This window comes from Micropterus dolomieu, linkage group LG22, assembly GCF_021292245.1.
Source record: "Micropterus dolomieu isolate WLL.071019.BEF.003 ecotype Adirondacks linkage group LG22, ASM2129224v1, whole genome shotgun sequence".
Classification (NCBI taxonomy): Eukaryota; Metazoa; Chordata; class Actinopteri; order Centrarchiformes; family Centrarchidae; genus Micropterus; species Micropterus dolomieu.
In genome coordinates this window covers 27752782-27777753 of record NC_060171.1, presented here as the reverse complement: position 1 = coordinate 27777753, position 24972 = coordinate 27752782, and the positions used below count along the sequence as shown (strand labels likewise).

At 39.6% G+C, this 24972-nt stretch overlaps 1 protein-coding gene across 1 annotated transcript in view; it reads left to right on the top strand.

Annotated features, from left to right (window-relative positions):
• LOC123961637 (splicing factor 3B subunit 3-like) overlaps positions 1-22887 on the top strand; it is a 31872-nt gene extending 8985 nt beyond the window's left edge. Inside the window, exons 2-15 of the mRNA XM_046037158.1 lie at positions 632-787; positions 1827-1982; positions 4291-4434; positions 4854-4976; positions 5215-5369; positions 6438-6612; positions 7982-8187; positions 11675-11831; positions 15545-15670; positions 17519-17731; positions 18114-18212; positions 20715-20858; positions 21044-21148; positions 21272-22887. Coding sequence (XP_045893114.1) covers positions 632-787; positions 1827-1982; positions 4291-4434; positions 4854-4976; positions 5215-5369; positions 6438-6612; positions 7982-8187; positions 11675-11831; positions 15545-15670; positions 17519-17731; positions 18114-18212; positions 20715-20858; positions 21044-21148; positions 21272-21412 — 2100 coding nt within the window. The 3' untranslated portion in view covers positions 21413-22887. The remainder of the gene's footprint in view (positions 1-631; positions 788-1826; positions 1983-4290; positions 4435-4853; positions 4977-5214; positions 5370-6437; positions 6613-7981; positions 8188-11674; positions 11832-15544; positions 15671-17518; positions 17732-18113; positions 18213-20714; positions 20859-21043; positions 21149-21271) is intronic.
• Positions 22888-24972: the final 2085 nt, after the last annotated feature.

Below are 24972 nucleotides of genomic sequence, written 5' to 3'. Positions count from 1 at the left end.
AATAATTGAGTTACAATGAACCGTTGTCTTTGAAGAATTTATTTAACAAAAGAGAATAAACGAAGAAGTACCACAACAAAATCAGCTGGACCAGAGGTTCTGTCTTCTAAGACAGTCACTAACGTCTGGCCCAGAGCAAAGGGCTGCATGATCATTTACACAGTCTGAGCATCTATGTTTTGGAGAACAAAAGATCCTTGACTGATCCCAGTCAAGGAAGGAGAAGAACAGCTAGTGAGGAAAACAATCAGCAACCCCACATCACTGACCTAAACCCCACACATGTGGATAGACTGGAATAACAAGAACAACAATAAAAAGGGAACAGGTTAAAGATTTAAAACAATATATAAGACATAATAAAGGAGAAAAATAGCACTCTTATAAGTACTTGCATAAAGGATTATAAGTAAAGAATAAAACAATTTTCTGCCCTTACAATTATTACATGTTTTACACAAATTACTATCAGATCTTTGGCCTTAATTATCTTCAGGAGATGTTTAAACGTATGATGCTGTTTACCCCTCTGTATCTGTGACAGATAACTAAAGTAGATATTATGTTGGAATAAGAAAATAGGAAATGCAAAATAATATTAACAATTAAACCAAACTGCTTCTCCGTACAGGTGTACCCAGATGGCATCCGCCACATTCGAGCAGACAAGCGTGTGAATGAGTGGAAGACTCCTGGCAAAAAAACCATCGTCCGCTGCGCTGTGAACCAGCGACAGGTTGTTATTGCGCTGACTGGAGGGGAGCTGGTCTACTTTGAGATGGACCCGGTAAGAAAATAGATGTTTTTGCGTGTATGTTTGTGCGCACTTGCATATATCAGATCTGCTTATTGAAATGAAATATTTCCTCAGGAAATGTGTCTCTTCTTGACAAAAAGTAAAATTTTAGCATCGGTTTAATCCATATTTATATATATATATATTTTATTTATAAATATAGACTTCATATATTTCTATTGTGCTGTAATAGACGCACCCCCGCCGTGCGCGACAGTTACACTGTCATTCTGTGGGAAACACTGCACTGTTATGACTTTTGTATTCGGCTAAGGCAGAAAGGGCTTTTTATTGTAGTAGTTAAGTGGGGTGGTTGTTGTTGTTTTTGCAAGCCTGGGGGAGTGTGTGTGTGTGTGTGTGTTAGCAGAGGGACAGGTGAGGAGCCAGAGAAGTCCACACATGTAGCTCTCTGTTGAGCCATTTTTGTTTCTTTGGCGTCCGCTACAGCCCACAGTAGCCAGCATTGTTTCAGCATTAATAAAGACCAATTGAGGGACGCTACATTTAGTACTGCGGTGAATAGTGATGAAGCTTCTTGCGTCCGTTTCGGAGCACCAGAGGGGAAATAGTTATATCGACACATATAAGTGGCACCGAAACTTGCGTTCTAATTGGTTCTTGTAGGTACTGGACATATTGGTACCCAACCCTAAATACAACAGAGATGACTGAATATCTGTTTAGTAATACTGTTTCTCATTCAATTCAATTCAAATTAGCTTTATTGGCATGAATGTAATAACATTGCCAAAGCATCATATATACACAACATAAGAACAATCAGCCCCATACATTTCATTAAACAATTAAAGCGTAAAGTAATCAAAGTGTATTTGTGTTTGTGTTTAAAAAAAAAGAAAATAAAAATGTTAAAAATTAAAATTAAATAAATAAAATAGTAAGCGTGTGTGTGTGTGTGTGTGTGTGCGTGTGTGTTAAAAAATAAAAATATATTAAAAATAAAATAAATAAATAAAACGGTAAGTGTGTGTGTGTTCTCATTTTGTCTCCTATGTCTTTCTCTCTGTAGTCTGGCCAGCTGAATGAGTACACAGAGCGCAAGGAGATGTCTGCTGATGTGGTTTGTATGAGCCTGGCTAACGTTCCACCTGGTGAGCAGCGCTCGAGATTCTTGGCCGTGGGACTGGTTGACAACACTGTCCGAATCATCTCCCTGGACCCTACGGTATGAACAGAAACACTAGTTTGTAAATGAAATAGACCCTTCAGCACAGAAACCAATAATGACACCCTAACACATCAAAACCCAAATTAGTGGTCGTCTTTTAAAGGATATAGGCATGTGTTCACTCGCGTAAGAAACTTGTTAGCCTATTACGTTACAAGTTGTGGACACGGTGGGGGAGGGCGTATATTTACCTCAATTTATCAACAAAAGTAGTACTTTGTGTTAGAGTTTTTTTTTTTAAATAAGCTGAATAATTATCTGAAGATGGGAGAAAAAAGAATATATTTGTCACTTTTTCAAGTGTAAAATTACAGAATTAATTAAAGAATATAATATGTTGTAAAAAAAAATCCGATACCATTTTGCTGCAAACTGTGGTTGGCAGTCACATCCACCCTGGATGTTGTTTCTTACAAGAAATTGTTCTTGTAAGGTTCTGGAGGCAGTAAGAAAAGCTATATTCCCAGTTGTGACAGTGATGTTGTAAGTTTTGATTGATTCCTTTCTATATTTTAAGAATGTGGCAAGTAATAACTTGTGTGCAATGTCAAGTATAAATATCTGAACAGTGGCTAACTGTAACATCAGCATTATAAACAGGGCTATAGCTACATACTGACACTCGCTCGCAGACACAAACGCACAAGGGAGCTGCTGGCTCAGCTACAACACTGCTAACACACACAGGAAGTGACTGGCAAGCTCCAGCGGACTCTGTGTTTCAAGCACGGGCACAGAGCTCATTTATTGATAGTTTTTTTTTTTTTTTTCATTTTTTTGTAAATATGATTAGGGATGGGAATCGATACCCGGTTCTAAAAGGCCTCTGCCTGCTCTCTGTCGGCTCCTGAACAAACACATACACGCACACGCACACACACACACCAGCAGCAGAGCGAGAGGCTGCTAGCTGTTAGCTCCAAACTACTCAAGTTGATTGTTAAGTATGTGCAATAAAACCTTCGTGTGTAAAAAGACAATACTTTATCAGTACACCTGTCTGTAAGGTAAACATGTGGAAGGGTTCATTTAAACTGCTCTGTCCTCAATCTCTCATCCTGTATGTTTTATATAAGCACAGTTAACGTTAGCTTGGCATAAGCCAAATGTTTCAAACAAGCTAAATGGAAAGCTGTCTGTCTGTAGACTGGTCTGTAGTCTTAAAATTTGCCACATTGTTAAAAACTCAGCTGCTGGCTGAGACAAACCAGCCGCTCCTTCTCCTACCAGGTAACGTTACTGGCAGGCAGTGAGAAGATGCTGACTGAGTTCTTCATTCTTTCTAAACGTCACTCACTATTGTGATGTCACATATTGACTTTATATAGTGACGTTGCTGTTGTAAACATTGATGTTGCTGCTCTAGAAACAACAGTTGTATTTAAAATATTAAATTCTAATCCTATAATTAATTTTAAAAACAACCAGGCAGCTAATATGCACACTTCAATATTTGTTTATTTATTACAAGTCATATGTCATCTCGATATTTAACAATGTTATTGCACATTGAATATTTTTCTCATACCGTGCAGGCCTAGCTCATGCTCTTTGGATCTCGTCTTACCAAATAACTGTCGCCAAACAGTAGCTAAGTATCAATGAAGAATCGGATCATTAAGCAGTCTCAATAATGGTTTCAATATCAATAAAAATTAACGATCCCCATCCCTAAATCTGTTTATTTATTCATAATTCTCTCTTTAAATTGATGCTAAAGATGAGTTTGCGCATTAAAAACTTTTTGTCAAATAATACATGATGCAGTTTTATGCCCAGTTTGCCTGCCATTGGCAGATGAGCTTAAAATTTCATTTTGGACCCTGCTTGTAAGGTATTAATATTTCAGTAAAAAAAGCAAATGCAAATCATCTTCTCTGTGATTCCTCCACCTGTGATGAGGTGGAATCAGTGCTGACATTCACTGATTACTGATTGTCCTAAAAGCTCCAATCAACCTTGAATATTAACCCTAAAGCACACGGGGCGCCCCGGTAGCTCACCTGGTAGAGTGCACACTGTTTACTAAGCCCTTACTGCAGCGGCCTGGATTCAATTACAGCCCAGGCCCTATACTGCCTTACATGCCCCTTCCTTTCCTTTCTTAATCTAACAAAATTTTAAATTAACAAAGCAAGTAAATGGTTGACTTTTAATGTCCATATCACTAAATGTTTGTTTTACATGAAGAGGACCTCTCATTTACATATTTGTGTGTGTGTATATACACTTCAGTGAGACTGTTTTGTATGTTTGAAACGTCTGTTGATTTGGTCTTCACTCTCTGAATCTGTATCATGTTCAGGACTGCCTACAGCCGCTGAGCATGCAGGCTCTTCCAGCCCAGCCAGAGAGTCTTTGTATTGTTGAGATGGGAGGAGTCGAGAAACAGGATGAACTTGGAGAGAAGGGAACCATCGGCTTCCTCTACCTCAACATAGGGTTACAGGTATTCTTTCACACTCGCCAAACTGATTTCAGAAATGTTCCTTTTAAATCTCATCCCTGTAAAGCACACATAGGTCATAGCTCCTGCATATGTTAGCATTGGCTCAGATTGATTTTGTGCTAAGTGGTAGATCCAAGAGGAAAACGCTGAGAAATGTGCATACTTCATGAATTAATAGTAAAGAAATATGGAACACAAACATGTTTGGAGATATCGGTGTAAAAGTCATCAAAATCAAGTCATTCAGGAAGAACATTACAACTCAATATAGCAAATTATAAGTAACAAGTCATTATAACAAGTCATTATTAAAAATAAGTCAACCAAACAGTTACCTCAAACCCAGAGCAGAGGTTTAGTGTTTTTGAATAAATATCATGCAATATCATCTGTTACGTTGTCTGTCTGTGTGTTCTCAGAACGGTGTGCTGCTTAGGACTGTGCTGGACCAAGTATCAGGGGACCTGTCAGATACCAGAACACGCTACCTGGGGTCACGACCTGTCAAACTCTTCAGAGTCAGGATGCAGGGACAGGAAGCTGTATGTCACTCAAACATTTATATATAATCAATACACATGAAAATATGCTAATAATACTAATATAAATCAGGCTTAATTGCAAAATGCTGCATTTCTTTGCTCTCAAACAAGTATGAAGTGAGCAATCTTAACGGAACATTTTATGCTCTAAGAACCTGTAGGGATTTGTCATTGTTGACATTTTGAAGAAAAATAATGAGATTAATCCAATATTGTTTGTATCTCTTCTCCCTCACAGGTGTTGGCAATGTCCAGTCGCTCCTGGCTCAGCTACTCGTACCAGTCTCGCTTCCATCTGACGCCCCTGTCATATGAGACTCTGGAGTACGCCTCTGGCTTTGCCTCAGAGCAATGCCCTGAAGGCATAGTGGCCATTTCTACCAACACACTGAGGTATGGATACACATTGGGACTGTTAGAGCTGCGAGGGCACAAGTAATAATTGAGAACCACACCTTCTGAAGAAAATGTTTTTGACTGCCTGTTATTTATATGGAGTCTAATGTTGTGTAATTGTGATTCCACGTTCTACATGTATAACGTCACTGATGTTAGAGCTCTGGAGCTACATGTTAAACAACCCAAGTTGCACTCCTCAGTCAAAGTGCCAACTTCATGTTAATGTTAGACCCCTGATTGTTCCATTTTCTTTATGCTAAGATAATCTTAGCAACGCTCATATTGTCATAACCACGACGTAATTAAACTATTGGTTTTTGGATTTGACCCCGGACTCCCCTAGGGATTTCTTTGTCACCTTATTCCCCCCGGATGAGTTTGCATCCCGGGTTTGAATTTTATCAGAACTAAAAGTTGGACAAATGTGTGATGAATTTGAAAATTATTTTTAGCCATTCTCCATGTGCTGCATCACCCTCCAAATATTAATATGCATCAGGCCTCGGGACATACCATGTGGAAACCACAAGAACTGTCACATGTCCACCTCGGCAGCTTTTGTTTTCTCTTATACGTTTCTGAAAGTGGTAGAGACTAATGGTGAACACAACAATCATCAAAAATGTGAACAGTTACATCAGTTGTACAGCAGTAGTCTGTTTTTTAGACAAATGTGTATCGGAGACAATAAAATCTATATAATAAATGCACCACATTGCCTGATGTATGAACATAGACTGTATATAAAAAGTGTGCGACAAATCCATCTAGTTTTGTAGAATTGAAATCTTTATTTCAAACATGCACGAGAAAGTATAAAAAAAAAAACGATGTTTAAAAAAATAGGAGAAAAAACAACAACAGATGAGCAGCAAAAGTACCCTTCTTTCCTGTGTTAACATACCTCATGTGCGAAAAGGAGTAGGAATAAGTAAAACTTGTTAGTGATGGGCTGACATGCGGGACTTAGAGAACAGCTCAGAACTCTGTGGTGTACCCCTCAAGTTAAAAATGGTTTGTAACTGTCTCTCCTCTTTTCTGTTCTTATTATTTTTCTGCCAGAATCTTGGCTTTGGAGAAATTAGGAGCCGTCTTCAACCAGGTGGCCTTTCCTCTGCAGTACACTCCCAGGAAATTTGTAATCCACCCGGAGACCAACAACCTCATCGTGATCGAGACTGACCACAATGCCTACACTGAAGCAACCAAAGCTCAACGAAAGCAACAAATGGCTGAGGTATAAAGTGCAAACTGATCCTACGGGCAAAGCTGAAATCTGCTTCAGGTCCCTGACAGTAATACATTTATTAGAGCAGCGAGAGGATGTGTTGTTTAGATCTGTTTAGAAAGAAATACCTAATAAGTACAGTTTGCTGTACCTTTTTACCGTGTCTCCTGGGAAACTATCAGCATCCTTTGAGTTTCCTGTGGAGCAGGCTTAGGCCTGCCCGTTTAGGACTATACTCACCTTGTGCCTAAAAACAGAGAACAGGGATTTTGAGATATGCTGTGTTTACTGACGTCTGTGATTGTCTCTGATGCTATATGTGCTTTTGGATGTCAGTTTCATTGAAATTGGCTTTATATTGCTATAGCTACGGAAGATTCATGGGAGGATCATACCTGTATACATTAGGACTGCAATTAATGATTATTTTCATTATAGATGAATCTGCCAGCTATTTTCTCTATTACTTGATAATTTTTTTTATTCTATGAAATGTCAAATGCTCAAATTTAGCCTACTAATATTTACTATGTACCTATACATTGTATAGATCGACCAAAACCACCATCAGCATGTGGTTGTTATACGTTCTGTCCACTAGAGCGTATTCAAACATTACCAATAAAAATGTGAAATTGCCAATAGGTGATAGTTTTTTTTTTTGCTAAGTAATAAATTAAGCTTAGGCACAAAATAAATAATGTCAACTTTAATTAACATTTACAATCTGGAGGGAGGCAAAAAAGAAGTCATTCTCGCCTGGTTCCTCTGACTATAGATCGCCTAGCTTTTCAGGGTGTAGTGTTATTAGGTGTGCCCTGAGGTTGCTAGTTCTTGAGTGATATTTCATTTGAATCTTGCATATTCTGCAGATAACTATATCTTTATTTGTTATTTTCCATTTGTTGTCAAAAATCCCCAAACTTTCCACATCTCGCTTCTTAAATGGTCAGGAGTAGAGATCTCTGTGGGCTTTCTGCCATACATTTTTCTACTATTCGATTCATACTCGACTCCTGCATTTTATTCCATAAGCCCTTATGTGCATTATCAGTAGGGAAGAGGCCACTAAGCACTAATATTTATACTTGGTGGTAGTCTACATCGGAGGACACCAGAACATGCTCTTCCAAATAAAATGCTGTGAACGAGGTATATTATGTTGATAAATAAAAACAAATTTCCCCATGAGTGGAACTCACTCAGGTCCTCCATGAAGACAGGAAACCACTCACTGTACTGGTTGTAGTGGGCTTTTGTTCAATACATCCCACTGAATGTTTCAGTCACCCGGTAAAGGGGAAAATATGGCCTGCGTTGGTCAAAATGCAATGCTATCCCTTGAGCTGACCTGCTTTTTTCTCTGTTGCTTCTGCAGGAGATGGTGGAGGCTGCTGGCGAGGATGAACGAGAACTGGCTGCTGAGATGGCTGCTGCCTTCCTCAACGAGAATCTCTCTGAAGCCATTTTTGGTTCACCTAAAGCTGGAGCAGGACAGTGGGCCTCGCTGGTGCGTCTCGTCAACCCCATACAGGGTTCAACACTGGACCAGGTGCAGCTGGAACAGAACGAAGCTGCATTCAGGTGAGGAATGGATGAACAGATACATTGATAGCAAAAAGGAAAGGGTGTGAATCAAACCGGAAACAAAAGTTTGACCAAAGTTTTGTTCATCAAGTCATTACAATAAATTTGCTGTTAGTCCCCACAGTTGTTATTAACAACTGCTAGGCTAGAACAAGGCTTACCTAGTCTGTTGCAGGCCACATTTTGGTCTTTGCCATGACTCAAAAAAAGGAATTCATAGAACCGGAGCATCTGCAGATTAATTCACATAAAGGGGTGTGTTCGGCCGTGCAGGCAGTTTTTCGCAACGGCGCATGCTCCGTATTTTCCCCAGAAAAATTCACATTGATTGTGTTAGGATATCATGTAAAGAGAAGTTAACGGCCAAATCTAATATCGTGGCGGCTGACAAAGTCAGGGAGGCTTGTTGGCATCGCATTGAGTAAATTTGTAGTTATCATCATTATCGTGTTCTTATTGTAGGTTAATATTAGATTTTGTATTTTATGGACTATTATTATGTGTAGTATGATCAGGATTTAAAGGTACAACTGTGTATATTATGTCCATTTTAATAGAAAAATGCTAATATAGTAGATTACGAGAAACTAATACTATACTACTAAAAATCTACAAGTTAAACACTAGAATACTCTCTGACATTGTAGTCATTTATGAGAGAAACTCTTTGTGAAATAGTGTTGTTTTTTTCTAAACACATCGCTTCACTTTGAAGGCTGCAACATCACAAACACGTCTGCTGTGTATTATGCATGCAGTGGAAAATTTTATTAGACTACACAATCGGATTTAGCAGTGAGGAAATACTCGTAAGTTTAGCATTTAATCATGGACCTTAGAGACTTGGCCATGGATTGGGCATATTCAGAAGAAAACAACAGAGTGATTTGGATTTTTTGTGACTTTTAATTTCAGAAATTTTGTTCTTGTAAATTTACTACTACATCTTTTTTTTTTTTCTCTCTCTGTTTATTAACCCCCACCCTGGCTCTGTATTTTTTTGGACACGTAAAATAGTCAATCTAAATATGTGAAATCGTTTAGGAGAATTCAATTATAGCCTACAGATAAGCTGCATCTAAGAAACTGGCCTGTTAATTAAGATCTCCTATCTAAAATCACAGAGGGCTGCAGAGCTCACTGAATGAACATAATGCTGTTGTGTTAAAAATAACTTAATTTCAGCTGCAACCGCAGTGGAACAAATTGGTATGAAATCTAAAAATATTTTATCAAGTGGTAGCATATTAATAGCCTACTTCTCATCATTAACACTGAGTACAGATGTGGTGTGTAGTCCACGTATACAGGGTAACCTCGAGTTAACCACGAACAAAACTTGCTCCGAAGCAGTTTAGAGATGCAACGTGAATTGCCATGGCAACAGACCTCGGTTAACACCTATTCACGGTTAATCAGGAAGTTACATCCGACGTCACAAAGTTACTCTTGAAGCTACCTGGATAAGCCAGTTACCTCGCTTCATAGTACAGGCCACTGATGTGGTACCAATAGCCAGTCAGGTTAGGCATGTGAATAAATCCCTGTTTTAGTTATGTTCGCCGCCATCAGCTCTTTGCATTTTGACATATTGAAGGGGGTAAAGAGCCGCTGTGTATTGAGAGGTGCACTTCACTACCAAATCGACTGTGACTCTTAATTCTGAACCAATTTTCATGAAATCTAGTTTGTTCAAATTTAAATTGAACATGATAAATTCAGCTCCATGCCTAACATTACCCTGCCGAGTAGCCACATCTTTGACTGAGACACGCAGGCTGAGATTTAGAAATAGACAACATCAAGTGTATTAATGAATAATTTAGAATTTCAGCCTTTGTGAGTTTCTCCAAACATGTCGATTTTACAACGTTTGAATTTACAACTTTGTTTAGAAGTTTAACACTCCGTTACAAAACTATTACATAATTCTATGCATCTTAAGACTGTGACTCTGATATTTGAAAATGAATTATTTGCTTTGAGTGAAGTCGTTGAAAATGAAAAGAATCTTCTTTTAAAAATTACTTGAAAGTCCTTGAACTTCATTTTGCAAATGCAAGACTCTATGCTAATGCTTTCCCCAAGGAGCACTGTAAAAATATGTTAAAGTAATACAGGGTTTATTAACAAACAACTTATACATTTATACTATGTGTGTGTGCTCCTTCTCCTTGTGTGCAATGATGATGTGGAGGATTATGGAAGTGAAGTGATACCCCTAGTATCTGGACACTCGGCACGGGCCTTAAAATATTTGCAAAGATTTTTGTTAAATTTCTGTTATAAAGTTATGTTTCCACAGTGATTAAAAAAAAAAAAAAAAAAGAACCGATAAGAGTATGGTATACTTGTATACGATGTAGTATCGATGAAATCCTAACGATACCCATCCCTACTATAGGTCTTCTGTAATTCTGAGACATCTGAAGCAGAACATCTGAGATTATGAAATAGTTGAAATAAACAAGCAAGTTGGTCGACTGACATGATAAAACTGTGACACTTAGCCAGAGTTCAGACTTCTGTTTATTGAGTGGGGGTGTTTGTTTACAGATGGCTGTAGTGAACCTTGAAATGATTTTTAAACAGGAAGGAAGCGAATTAAAGAGAGTGAAGCCATTGGGAGTTGGGATTAGAAAGGGCAAATGTAAAAAGTGAAACTGTAGACTCTGCACTTAATGCTGAAGTAAAGGCTTCATATGACATTGTTTTTAGGTAGTGTGGATGTGGTGTGGTTAAATGAGGTAATGATGTCCAGAGTCTGACCCTGGACCGTTTCCTGTTTATTACGCCTTTGACATTAATCAGCCTCCAAAACTCCCAGCATTAATTTTAGCCAGGGTGTTTCCTAACCAACTGAATTTAACCAGCAGTTGCCATAGAGAAATGTCATGGGCTGTCAAAGCAGAACAGAGGATCTTTTTAAAATGTCATATTTTCTGTTATCCGGTGATTGATTGCATAATTCAGAAGAGAGAACTAGTTTGTACTTTAAGAAAGAGAGGGTGTTTAATAGAGTTGGGTTGTCCTCTTGCCTTAATGCAGTAACTGCAAGCAAAGTAAACACAGTTTTAACAGTAAACACCGCCATAGTGAATTATTTAATAGCAGCTTTTTGGCTCATATTAACAGTTATAGTAGGTAGGAGACCTTTTAATCTCTGTCATGTAGTTTTCCTTCACACTTCACCAGTTTTGTTTGATTGAATTGAACTGTCTGCATTGAAAGCACATTGCCATAAACATTTTTGACAAGGTCAGTTAAGTTTTATTCTACATGATAATATTACATATAGATATTTTGAATTCAGGAAAATTGAAAGTGGTCACCCTCCAATGTAGCTGTAGTTTCATTTCTGTGTAGGACATCTTTTATCTTTTATTGACAATTCTCTATCTTGTTCAATTCTTTGCTAATAAATGGTGCAACAGCTCCTCACATTTTCTTTTTCTCCCCTTTCCTGTGTTTGATATTTTTTCAGTGTTGCAGTGTGTCGTTTCCCCAACACTGGAGATGATTGGTATGTTCTTGTGGGTGTCGCCAGAGACATGATTCTCAACCCCAGATCAGTGAGTGGTGGCTTTATCTACACCTATCGTCTAACCAGTGGAGGGGAGAAGCTGGAGTTTGTGCACAAGGTGGGTTTGATACATTGCCCCTTCTCAGGAGGTGAACGGTCAGAAAGCTGAGGTCAGACTTGTCTCGGAGAGCACAGATGGTAGCGAATTAGCAATACTAATGTTTGCAGTGCTGCCAATAAACGAGCAATCGTTATTGTTGAAAAGGACAAACATTTGAAGTTACCTTTTATTATGCTGGATGCAACAAAGTGGAGCAAACTTTGACAAGGTCCTAGCTTTCATAATAGAAGGGTCTGGTTCAGGGCAGGCGGTTCTCGGTTTGGTATGGATCCCGGTCCCATGTTTCAAATAACTAAAGGGTTCGGTTTGGTTCTAGCAGGTACATTTCTGGGTCTTCTGGTGTTCGGGCACAATTTTTATTTTTTGAACCCACAAAGACCTGGTACAGTATGTTTTAGAATTGACTTTAAAATTTTATTGATCACTTTTAAAGCTCTTCATGGCCTCTCGCCTTGTTATATTATCCTCGGGCAGAGGTCTGTTGTCTGTTCCAGAGTCTCGACTGAAAACTAAAGGGGACAGAGCGTTTGCTGTCAGGGCCCCGAGGCTCTGGAACAGCCTGCCCGAGGATATCAGGTCGGCTGAGTCAGTGAACTCTTTTAAGTCCCTTCTTAAAACATACTTTTATAGGAGAGCCTTTCCCGATCTTATTTGACTTTATTTTATCCCTTTTATTTTATTCTATTTTACTAATTTTATATTCATCTTAAACGTGTATTTTAGTCTTTTCAATGTTTTCTTCCTTTTATTTTGTATTGTTTTTGTATTATTGTCTTTTGGGTATTATTGTCTTCACACTTGTTAAAGCACTTTATAACTTATTTTTGAAAAGTGCTCTACAAATAAAGATGATTATTATTATTATTATTATTATTACTACTCCAAAGTGCACCAGGCAGAACAGCCTCCAGTAAAGTTTTAATGACACCAAACACAGATGCTGATGCCCCTGGCAACATGCACCGCTGTCCGGGCAATTCCCTAGAAACTCAAGCAGGGTGGAGGCAATCCGGGTCAATCAACCCACATGTGTTTGTTACCTGATGTGGATTAACAAGGGAAGTGAGTCATGAGTGTTGTATTTTACAGCCAATTCATTTCACATTAGAGGAATTTCCCAACCACTTAACCAGGTCAGATATTTTAGATGAATCTATCTGGTCTAAACACACTTTTTTTTTTTTTCCTGATGCACATACAGAGAGCTGTAAGCCAAGTTTTTCCCCCAAGGAGTACGTGATAGTAAGAAATTTAGAGTACATTAACAAACAGTGTATTCCATACATATTTATACTTGTGTGCAATAACAATGTGAAAAAAACTGGAGGAACATGGAGGTGAAAACCCTGGTATCTGGTCACTTGGCATGGGTCTTAAAATAGTGAAATAGCTTTTTACATTTAAACAAAATTTGAATTGAAAATTTGAATCACAGTGATGAGAGATCAGTGTTTTTAAAAGCTGTTTTGACTTTTAAAACACTGATCTCTCATCACAGTGATGAGAGAAAACACCATACACACGCGCGCACACACACACAATCTTCTGTGATTGGTGCATTGCAGCTTGTGGCGTGTGGGACTTGTAGTTTTCGAAAAAGGGACGCATACATAATACACCGGCACCACCCAAACAACCCACGCCACATTTAAACAAGATTACTAACCAATATTTATTTTAAAAAAATAGAACAAGGGGAGCTTGTTGCTCTCAGGAGTAGGTGGCTAGAAGCAGCTCATATAAGCACAGTTGCATCCTGGCTCTGGCTAAATCTACATCTGTCCACTGCAGATCCACAACCTGGAAGAGCAACTAGTATACCCAGTAAAATTATAACTATAATATTAAATAAAAACTATAATGTTAATATAAATGTATACGGTTATTTATTATATAGTGTTACTATATGCACTTTAATTTCATATAATAGTGTACTACATATCTTACCACCAGTATATCAATTCAAGTTGGACAGCAGTTTTGGGTTTCATTAAATCCTTATGCAAGAAAAGTGATCTATATTTTGGTTAGTCTCTAATTTGTTAATGCAAACTCGTTAATAACATAATCATTCATGCATAACAATGAATTCAACATTTCAGAAGTTTACTGTAGCACGTAAAACTTTTTTAATGTCCCACCCCATCCAGGCTGTGATTGGTCGGTTCACGAAAGTGACAAAGACGAGTAAATCGACTTTGACAAGTTGAACATGTTTAAATTAAAGACACTCAATATATCTAAATAGCAGGCAAAACCTAAGCCTTCCTCAACTTCTCCCCCTTGTCATCTGTCTTACGGCTTCAGCTGCAGACTAACAGTTGAACTGGTGTTGAGGAGCGTGAGGAGGATGCTGGCTGGTGCATCTAAGTGGGGCGATGATTCATCTCTCTTGCACTTGTTTTTGTATAATGGGCTGGACATTCTTTAACAATACTTTTCACATGACTCTACCTGGTGATTTTATCCCTTTGACGCTGCTGACATTGGTCCGTCTCTTCTTTAGTTTTTTTCTGTCTGCTGGCCGTCGCACTTGTAGCGCGATGAGGTGTTAGCCGAGCGCGTTGCAGATTCTGGAGCTCTGCCGATACGGCTGTGAATTTGCTACACTATTCGGACGCTGAACGAAGGTGTTATATGTCACATCCACCATTGTGTCCCTGTGGAAGACACTTAACCCCTAGTTGCTCCAGAGGCGTGCGACCTCTGACATGTATAGCAATTGCAAGTCGCTTTGGATAAAAGTGTCAGCTAAATGAAAGTACATATAGCCAACCTGCAAGAAGTGGTTCATCACAGCATAAACGTAGTCACTTCCTGTTGCCAGCAGGTGGCGCTGTGACTACGGGTGAATTTTGGCTTGTAGACGTGATCAGGGTGGGACTCTTAAGTAAATTTTAGTGCAGACGTGAGCATGTACACTGAAGTTACTACAACTTCCTGTTTCATGGCGAATCATCAATTTGGATGGGTTCAGACCGCACAGCACAAATCTGAAGTCGGTCGGACTAAATCTTTAGGAGGAGTTAAAGTATGGTGACCATAAAATTCAAAATGGCTGACTTCCTGTTGGGTTTAGAGCATCGTTCCTTTTTGGTACGTCTGGACATGATACATGTGCCACAGAAATTTCATATATGTATGTGAAACGCGCCACGGGGGCTGCTTCACTGAAGTCCACTTCCTGTTGCCAGCAGGTGGTGCTATGACTATGGGTGAATGTTGGCATGTACATGTGTTCAGAAAAGTCCTTCCTTGTCTGGGGGCTGTAGGGGGTGCTAGCGAGCCATTATGCCAAGCCCATGTGCGAAGCCCATAAAATGCAATTTTTTTTCACCTTGTCTGAATTATGTGCATACTACTGTGAGTTTCGAGTATGTTTAGGCCCCCAAAATTGAGGTTACTTTGCAGAAAAAAGAAGAACAAAGTCCATCAGTTTTAATAGGGACCCCTCACGTTTCGTGCTCAGGCCCTAATGATTATATAATCTTTGTGGGTGCCATGTGACGGACACAGTGTTACAATGCAGTATATTACAAATACAGTATATTTTACAAGAATGCTGCAGTTTGTTATTCCTTCTACAAAAATGAGGTATTTGACCTCTGTCTAAACATCAACAGCTCATATTTCTCCAAACCTGTTCTCAAACAAATATAAATTATCCTGATTAGCTGCAGTTAATTAATTCTTTGTGTTTTGATTGGCAGACACCTGTAGAGGATGTGCCTTTGGCCATTGCTCCATTCCAGGGACGAGTCCTGGTGGGAGTTGGGAAACTGCTGAGAATCTACGACCTGGGCAAAAAAAAGCTGCTTCGCAAGTGTGAAAACAAGGTATGTAGGCAAATACACGCACATCTACGCTCCTCTTCGTGTTCTGTGAGCTGCTGATGTGAATATGATAGACAGGTACATTGTGTATGAAGCAAAGCTGCTAAAAGCGGAGGCATCAGCAGAGACTGGAGAGAGACCAACAACACCAAAGATATGTGGCAGGCGATCAATAACATCACAGGCTACAAAAGCAGGAACGCCTCAATAATATGAACAGACGCGTTATGACGATTGTTTAGATGTCTGTTGATAAGCAGACTTTTCACAGGCTACAGCTATTTATTTGATAGAAGCAGAACAGCAGAAAAAGAAGAACCCCTAAGAAGTTCTCGCAGTGACACCAGTGAGGGAGAATCGGAAGGGGGCGAGATAACGGTGGTCATGTGTGTGCAGGTGAAAGAGAGAGAGCGCTCCGGTTCTTTATTCTGATTGTGTAGACTAACTAAAACAGCAAGTTATTACCAAAACTGTAAATGTAACAGACGAATGGCTGTTAATCCTTAGAGATATACTTTAGGTAGCATCGCTGTTAAAAAGCCAGCTTTCAACTGAAACCCATCTAATTGATTGATCAGGGAAACATTCTATTAGATAACAGGTTTAGTCTGAGTCTGCCTGTCATCTTGACGCAGCAGCTGCCACAGAAACAGTTGTGATATTATTAATGGATATAATACTATGTGAATTAGGTCCACCACTAATATGTTCACTTTTGTGCTGTTTCAAAGGTATGTGATGTAAGACAGCAGTAGCCTAATAATAATGAAACACAAAGTGAAACCCCAAACTCCATTTGTGTATTTTGGGGGAATTTCTATTTTCCGCAGTAGCCTGACTATTCTTATAAACTAACCTGAGTGCAAGAGCATACTATGCCAAGTGATACGTTTGCAGGGTCATGGTATGTAAATGGGAACCCTTTTGGGGGGGAAAAGAAACTCAAGAAGCGCATTTGTGGGTAGTTATGGTTGAATAAAAAGCTTTCTTAATTGCAAATCTACCTGTATTAACCACATTTCTCTAAATAACTTGATGTGATGAAATAAAGTCAAGTTACAGTTTAATTTGTAGATAGGATTAAAGCTGTATTATATTGACCTTTTCAGAAATGAAATAAATCACTGATGCACTGTCTGTGGGTAACCTCAATTCATTTGCTGGTAAATTTCAACAGAAATGAACACTGTGGCTTTTCCTTCCTGTGAAGACAATACATGACATCTGAGTTTCCTTGTTTAAAGGGGAAATATGACAGAATGTAATTTTAAAATATTTTTTTAAAAATGAACAAAAACTGTCAACAGAATGTAAAGAAGTAACAGTTCTGACATTATGTCAGACATATTGTTTAGCAGAGGTATCTAGTTACCATGCTTACCATGGTGAAAATGTGATGGTACAGGTGTGCAGCACTGCCCAGCTGTAGACAAGATACTTGATTTGCATTTGAACTAAGATATATACAGATATACATATAATATGTGCTGCAGTTAGAACACAGATCATGTGGATCTGCACACCAGCTGACCGTTGTACTTTAAACTGTTTGGTTCCTCCCTTATTGGTTACGTCGTTCCAAAAATACAAAGTCTGTAACTGAAACAGTTTTAATAAATAACTTTTACATTTTTTATTTAACCTTATTTAACCAGGTAGGACATTTAAGAACAACTTCTTATTTACGAGGACGGACTGGATGATAATTATAAACAAGTTAACAATAAGCATTGAGGAGGTCACAGTTCTCGGTGCTGCACATCAAGCTGCTAAAGAACAGCGTATGTTTCCCTTGTGTAAATATACATATGTAGTGTGATTTGAGTGTATTGTATTTACTCTCCCCTTTAGCACGTTCCCAACCTGGTGACTGGCATCCATACCATCGGCCAGCGTGTGATCGTGACTGACGTTCAAGAGAGCCTGTTCTGGGTTCGTTACAGACGCAACGAGAACCAGCTCATCATCTTTGCTGATGACACACACCCCCGCTGGGTGACCACAGCTTGTCTGCTCGACTACGACACCATGGCCTCTGCTGACAAGTTTGGGAACATCAGCATTGTAAGTATGGTTAGGCGTATGTTCATCTGACTTGTACTAGGGGTGCAAACTTGCCACCTTTGTGCCAAATTCCACATTTTGAATCCAAAATAGACCACTTATGTAATTTGTTTAGATCGGCAGCTTGGACAAAAAATGTAACTACACGTTGATCTTGGTCACCCTTTTCACTCCTGATGAGTTAGCGTCCCTGTTGTATTTTATGGCCAGAAAGAACACACTAGGACATGCTATGAAATATACAGTATATGTGTACACACAATTGCCTCTTTTTGGGCACTGGACTCAAAAACATCAACGTAACACAAAAAAGCTTCTCTATCCCAGTAGGACCAACAAGCTAAAGAAATACATGTTTTCATTTTCTGTTAAATTTTCTCAGGTGCGTCTTCCCCCCAACACCAGCGATGATGTGGATGAAGACCCAACAGGGAACAAAGCGTTATGGGACAGAGGCCTCCTTAATGGAGCATCACAGAAGGTAAAACCGTCATTCCTCAAACCATCCACCCTATAAGGCTTCTGAAAGTTTGTCACTGTTGCAATTATCTACATTTTTCTCCTTTTTTTGTCATCTTTTAAAAAACATCTAATCTCTAGCATATACTGAAGGTACCAACATATGCCCTGAATGAAATACAAGATTCACAGTTGGTCATGCCAGCAGGTGTTGTTGCAATATAGAGGGCTTCAGCTTGACATTAGCCTGGAAGAACAAGTCCGCCATAACATGTTTTGTCCAGGTTATGCTGAGGGTTAGGACTTAGGAAAAATTAATAATGATGGAAAATCCAAGGAAGTGTCTTTATTGCTCAGCTGATCTTTTACTTGTGCATTTTGTACAGTCTGACCAGTCGATTGCTTAGCGTTTGTGTAAGACTGAGAGCGACAGGAATGTAGAGAGAACCAAGGTGGCTTTTAATGTTCGCTTCAGGCTTACAGGAAGAAACAATGTTTTCTGCTAAGCCCAGGCCCGGCAAGATGAATGATTCAGGCAGACTCCTGAACGGCCACAATGTCAGGTCTGTGCAGAACTTTGGCCTGATGAACTAATCTGCCTCCTTCACCCGCCAACAGACACAACACACATGCACATACGCAAACTGCATAACACCGTCGACCACAAGTATAACCTAGTCACCAATGCAAGTGTGTACACACACGCAGTATAACATCCCATATTTAAATTCTGGTCAGAAACTGTTTAGGTAGCAGATAGACTGGGAAAGTCCCTCCAATTTAGACCGTTTGAGTTGGTCCCAGTTGTCTTTGTGACACAGTGTTTGTCAGCTATTTCTGCCTCCGTGCACATTGATTGAGATTTTCCTTCGAGTTGGGAAATGCACGGTCTGTTTTTAGATGTGGGCGTGGATGCCTGGGTTTGTCCTTATCCATTTGTGTGTGTTCACATCTGGCTGGATGAACTTAATTAACCGTACATGTCTTGGCTAAATGCTGTCTTGTATTAAATTGCATTCCACTTTTGATTTGATTAACATATCTCAAAAGATCAAGGTCAGGGGAGACCCAGCTGCCTGTTGAGCAAAATGAAAGGTTTGACTGTCTTGACCCAAAGTGTCATGTGTGGTAGGGTGATTTGTCATGGTGTTTCCAACTGTCTCATTTTCATACGGTCAAGTCAAAGTTTCATTGACAAAAATTACACACTTGTACTTACTTTTTTTCTTCTCTCATAATGTACTGAGCTTAAGCGTACATTTACATGCATCACTGTTACTACTGATATATGTTGCTAAGCCTTCATTTTTTTACCACAATGAGTTTATCAAGCGGCCAATACTCTTCTGTTAGCACAAAGGCTAAGACAAAGTGCGACACTGCCGCCATCACGACAGACTGCAGGTACAATCTTTTAGTTGTTGAATTGCTCCCCTGCAGACACAACTTGTACATTATTGTGGCTAAATAATTATTTTTGGTGCTTTTCCAGTCACACATCTGCCAGGTGCAAGTGTTTGACCAGTGCTTTGGGAGTCCTTCCCTTCCCCAAGGCAACATTAGCCTGCTCTGACTTCCTCTTCTCAGCTTCTCAACACTTAGGAAACAAAAACATCTTGAGAGTCTAGTGTTGAACTGCTTAGCCTTTGTTGGCCGGATGTGACATTTCCACTGTGTTGGAATCCCCCACAGCGGCATGGATGTGCCTTATTATTGTCAACATAATGAAGAGAGGCTAAAGGCTACAGTTTATGACCAGGACAAGATGAGATAAAATCTCCGATAGGGGAAAAAAGCCATTACAGCCACTTCAGAAAGGCACCACTGTAGATGCTTCTCTATGTTCAATAAAGGGGCCAGGGTTCATTCAATTCTTGCTCAGACTAATACTGAGTTTTTATTGCTCCCAATGCTCCGTTTGTAAAGAAAAACCTGATTACTTCCTCCAATTACTGGCAAAGCAGTTTTTTATTTATTGGATTAGATCCGACCGTCTGGACCAATTTTCATTAAGCAGAAGATGACAGTGTGTTTTCTTTCTTACTGTGGCAGAGAGTCCACTGTTTGTGTGCTTTATGCATGCGTGCAACTGAAAGGACCTCTTGGGACCTGAAATGGCTTCAGTGACATATCTGATGTGCTATTATATGATCTAATTTCTAACTGAGCTCCTTGACATTTTACACTACTGTGGATAAGCCATGACTGACACATGGTGTATTTCCTGCACAGTACATTTAAATCTTGAGCATTATATTACAGGATGTGCACAATTTTAAAGAATTGTAAAGTTTTTATATACTTTTATATAAATAATATAATTTTACAAATCAAGTCACAGGTGTGTTGCTCGAAATGAAACCAATTGTGTTCTGAGTCACATCAGGTAGTGAAGAGCCATCAGGATTCAGAAATGAATGATCTGTCATACCATCTAACTGTTTGTGTGTCAGGCTAAAGTGTCCTACCAGACACCAATAACACGATTGTTTTTCTCTCCCTCCTCCCTCTGTCGTCTCTCCAGGCTGAGGTGGTAGTGAACTACCATGTAGGTGAGACGGTGTTGTCTCTCCAGAAAACCACTCTGATCCCTGGAGGTTCAGAGTCTCTGGTCTACACCACTCTGTCTGGAGGCATCGGCATCCTGGTCCCATTCACCTCGCATGAGGTACATACAAATACCCCCCCACACACACACCATGTCACAAGAGACTGATGCATCGTTGTGGCCCCAAAAGTACACAGCATCTCTGTCCGATTTGATATTTAGATGTCTTCCTTTTTCAGGCCTCCTCATTTCTCCTGCTCTTCTTTTTCATCGTGTCTCCTTCCATTGTTTGTCTTTTTGTCCAGGACCACGACTTCTTCCAGCATTTAGAGATGCATATGCGCTCTGAGTTCCCTCCACTGTGCGGCAGAGACCATCTCAGCTTTAGATCCTACTACTTCCCAGTCAAGGTAGGTGTTTTTACATGTTGGTTTCTGATAGCCCATGGTGCTGAAATAGACATCTGAAGGAAATGAACAGATCATATGACACGAAAACACACAGACATGTCTCCCCTGTTTTTCTCTCCCCAGAATGTGATAGACGGAGATCTGTGTGAGCAGTTCAACAGTATGGACCCTCACAAGCAGAAAAGTGTGGCAGAAGAGCTGGATAGAACCCCACCCGAGGTCTCAAAGAAACTGGAGGACATTCGCACGCGCTATGCCTTCTAATTGTACATCTTCATACAGCTGGGGTGGACAGACACACACTCACTAGAACCATCACACACACAAATCCTGCTGTGCCCCTTTCAGGACACAGACTGACGGACACTTGTAGATTGTTATACGGTGAACATACCACAAGATATCACATCCTTGTAATTTCCGTACATTGTTCAATTATGATGCAACTCATCCTTGCCAACACATGCCTGTATTCGAAGTGCATAAACAATCACCCACATAGCTGTGTGAACAGTATTGCCATCATCCCCCCACATACATACATACTGACTCAGTTACTGTTTTTCACACCTCCCCGGTGCTTTTGTCAGCAGAAACATCACACATACAGCGACACAGACAGTTTCACGGAAACATGACAGGAGGCCTCAGCCAGCAGCTTTCTAACATTGCAAGATTGTGTTGCCACATTGAACTCCTTTTACCCGTACATCTGTGTGAACCACATTCTCACACACAGCGGTAATGAGCGTCATTCAAACACACACACACAGCTGTGTGAACAGAATTTCCATGCTCCCGATTACGTGAAGAGCAACCGCATCGTCATCTGCACCCTCAGAGTACGTACATACATACTGGACCAAATCATATGTCATCTGTGAGCAAGTGAATGCATTTGATTCAAAGGCTTATGATCTCGGGCCAAGCAGAAAAGTCTAGTTATGGACACAATGTGTAGAGATGACTGTTGCCTGGACAGAAGACCCCTAAAGCTGAAAATATTTTTAGTGTCCGTTATTTAGCAAGACGGTGTTTTTGTGTCTATCTTTGATCTCAGAAAAATGAAACATGTTTTTGTATGGTGTGGTTATTTTAATGTGTATTAATTAGGATAATCTGGTATGATGCAAATACCACATTCCCAGATGGTGGTATTAAAACTTTGTTAGCCCCTCGCCCTACCTGTCTGTCTGATAACATGTTGGCCCCAGGCTCATTAAAGCATATTGCTTACTCGCAACTGGGAACCAAACAGAAGCCGAACCGCTGACCCAGTCTGAGCCTCAGGCCCCACGGCTCAACACTTGTTGTTGCTATACTGTGGCACTGAGCAACGGCTGAACTCTAAAGACTAAATAAGTGGGTGGAAGAACACTGAAGTTTGCACTGGGTGGTGTTCTTCTCAGTCCTGTAAATCCCCAACCTTAGCCACAGGCAGACATAGCATTCCTCAGTAGTCACTGAATTTAGGGGTTTGTGGGATGGGGGCAGTGGTCTGTTTTTGTAAATAAAGTTGTTGTTTTTTGTGCTTTATAAAACCATGTTTGTGTGTCATTTCCTGCCACTGTGTGCGGAGAGTTGTCACTTAGTCCAAAGGATTCATGACTGCATTTGTCTCATTCATTAACACATCAGAGGTCTAATATTAAGTTTTGTGATCTTGTTTTCACACGTCATGGCTCTGGATGTGAACAATATTTGTGCTGTTTTTCAATTAAAAGATAAATTGCTTAATATTTATGAATTTCATTTGATACTACGTTAATTAGTGAGCTTTAGAGGTGCTGGTAGGCGAGTTCTCTTGCCTTTTATGCTAAGATAAGCTATCCATCTCCTGCTTCATATTTAACGTACAGATTTGAGAGAGGTATTATCTTCTCTGAATAAGTGAATAAACTTATTTCCCCTTGGGTGATGTGAAAAAGATGACTTATTGCCACTCTTACTTAGCTATTTAGCTGGCTTAAAAAAAATAAAAGTTCAGTTGCTTAAAAGACAGCTGACTCAAGTAGTACCCAAACAAGACAACTAATTTTGACAAATGGGTATAATACATGAAAAAATAATCCTCATCCACATATGAAATTAAAATTAAAGAACTGAATTATAGCTATAAATAGGCTATATATGGTATAACTGGTGGAAGAAGTATTCAGATCCTTCAGTACCAGTAACAAACATTGGATAAACTGGGGAGCTTTCGATTCAGGTGGGTCAGAAGGAGATGCTTAGTTTGCCGAACTCTGGCATTCATTATCTCACATATTCCATTTAATTTGTATCTTCTAACTTAAAGATGCTAGTATCCTGGTTCTGAACTGCTCTCACGTATCTACTCTGATTGAAGTGATGATATTCTTCACCTGAATTCACTTGTCTGTTTCCTGGGTAGAATAGGTCAAACATTGCATGATTGCAAACACACTGCTGTGCCTTTCTGAGATGTTGCATTATTTCAGATGTGTCCCCCCCCCCCCGGTTCAATACATGTTTCTGACAAAAGTAAAAATGTACCGCTTGTCAAAATATAAGAGGCCAAAAATAATTCTGTTGGATTCAGTGTTGTCCCACATGAGGTAACAGCCTGTCAGCTCTTTACTTCCATCTGCATTGTCTTATATGTGACAGCCTCGCTGAAGTTGGTTCTCTTCGGACAGCGGTATGTTTAACTTGTGTAATGACAAGACGATAATGATTTGTTACACAGTAGAATAACAAACACTCAACTACAACACAAATCCTCACATCTGGTCCAGTGCTTCTGGACACGGGATGGGTTTTGCCGCTGTGGGAGAATAGCAAAGAGTCAGACTAAACTTTCCCACTTAGAACAATGACATTGTTGAGTTTTATAGAACTATAACCACATGTGCAGTTTTTAAAAACGACAACAAAACGGTACCCACTGTAAATTTTTTCCAGAGGACAAGTGCTCATAATTTGAGGAAAAAAGTCTACACAGGGATGAAAATTAACAAGTGAATTTTCCATTTGGCGGCCAAATGTTGGAAGGCTACCCGCCACATTGGCGATTTGGCATTTAATTTATTTTTGACAGTAATTAGCAGCAGACCAGTGTTCTTGTTTGTTGTGTGTCGCACTTATATTGGTCCCCGATGTACCAAGTAGTGATGTGCGGATCGATACTAAAGTATCGATATTTCTGATAGCCTACCAACATTTCCTGCTTTAGGATCGATACTCATATGAAAGGATCGATATTTAAACTCTGTAATTTGGAGTGAGTGTGTGTTTTATCGTAAGTATCTTACTGTCACCAGGATGGTCTAATTATACTCTGTTGATAGAAACTACTTCTCCTTCCGCCTGTCAAAATCATGCTTGCATTATGGCTCTGTGAAGGAGCTTCTGCTGCAGCCCTTTACAGTTCTTCAATACTGACCAAAGCTGACTGTGAAAGCAGTCATAACTGGCTGTCGTTTAGCTGTTTAGGACGCTGTGTTTGTGATGTGTGTGCAAAGAAAGTGAAATACTGTGAAAACACAGAAAACTTTGCTAAACATCTGAGAGTAAGTCAAAATAATATGATGATGTTATGAAGCGGCAGTTTTGAGCAGGGTATTTTCATTATAATTAAAGAATATGACAGTAGTTTGATGTCTTGTCATTGTGCAGGTATTATTTGGAATTGGTAAGCCTACAGCCTACTCTTTATTTCCCTCGTAAATACAGAAACGGGAGGGGGAGGTCACATTCAACTAGAAATGAAATACAGTGGGTACGGAAAGTATTCAGACCCCTTTAAATTTTTCACTCTTTGTTTCATTGCAGCCATTTTCCAAAAATCAAAAAAGTTCATT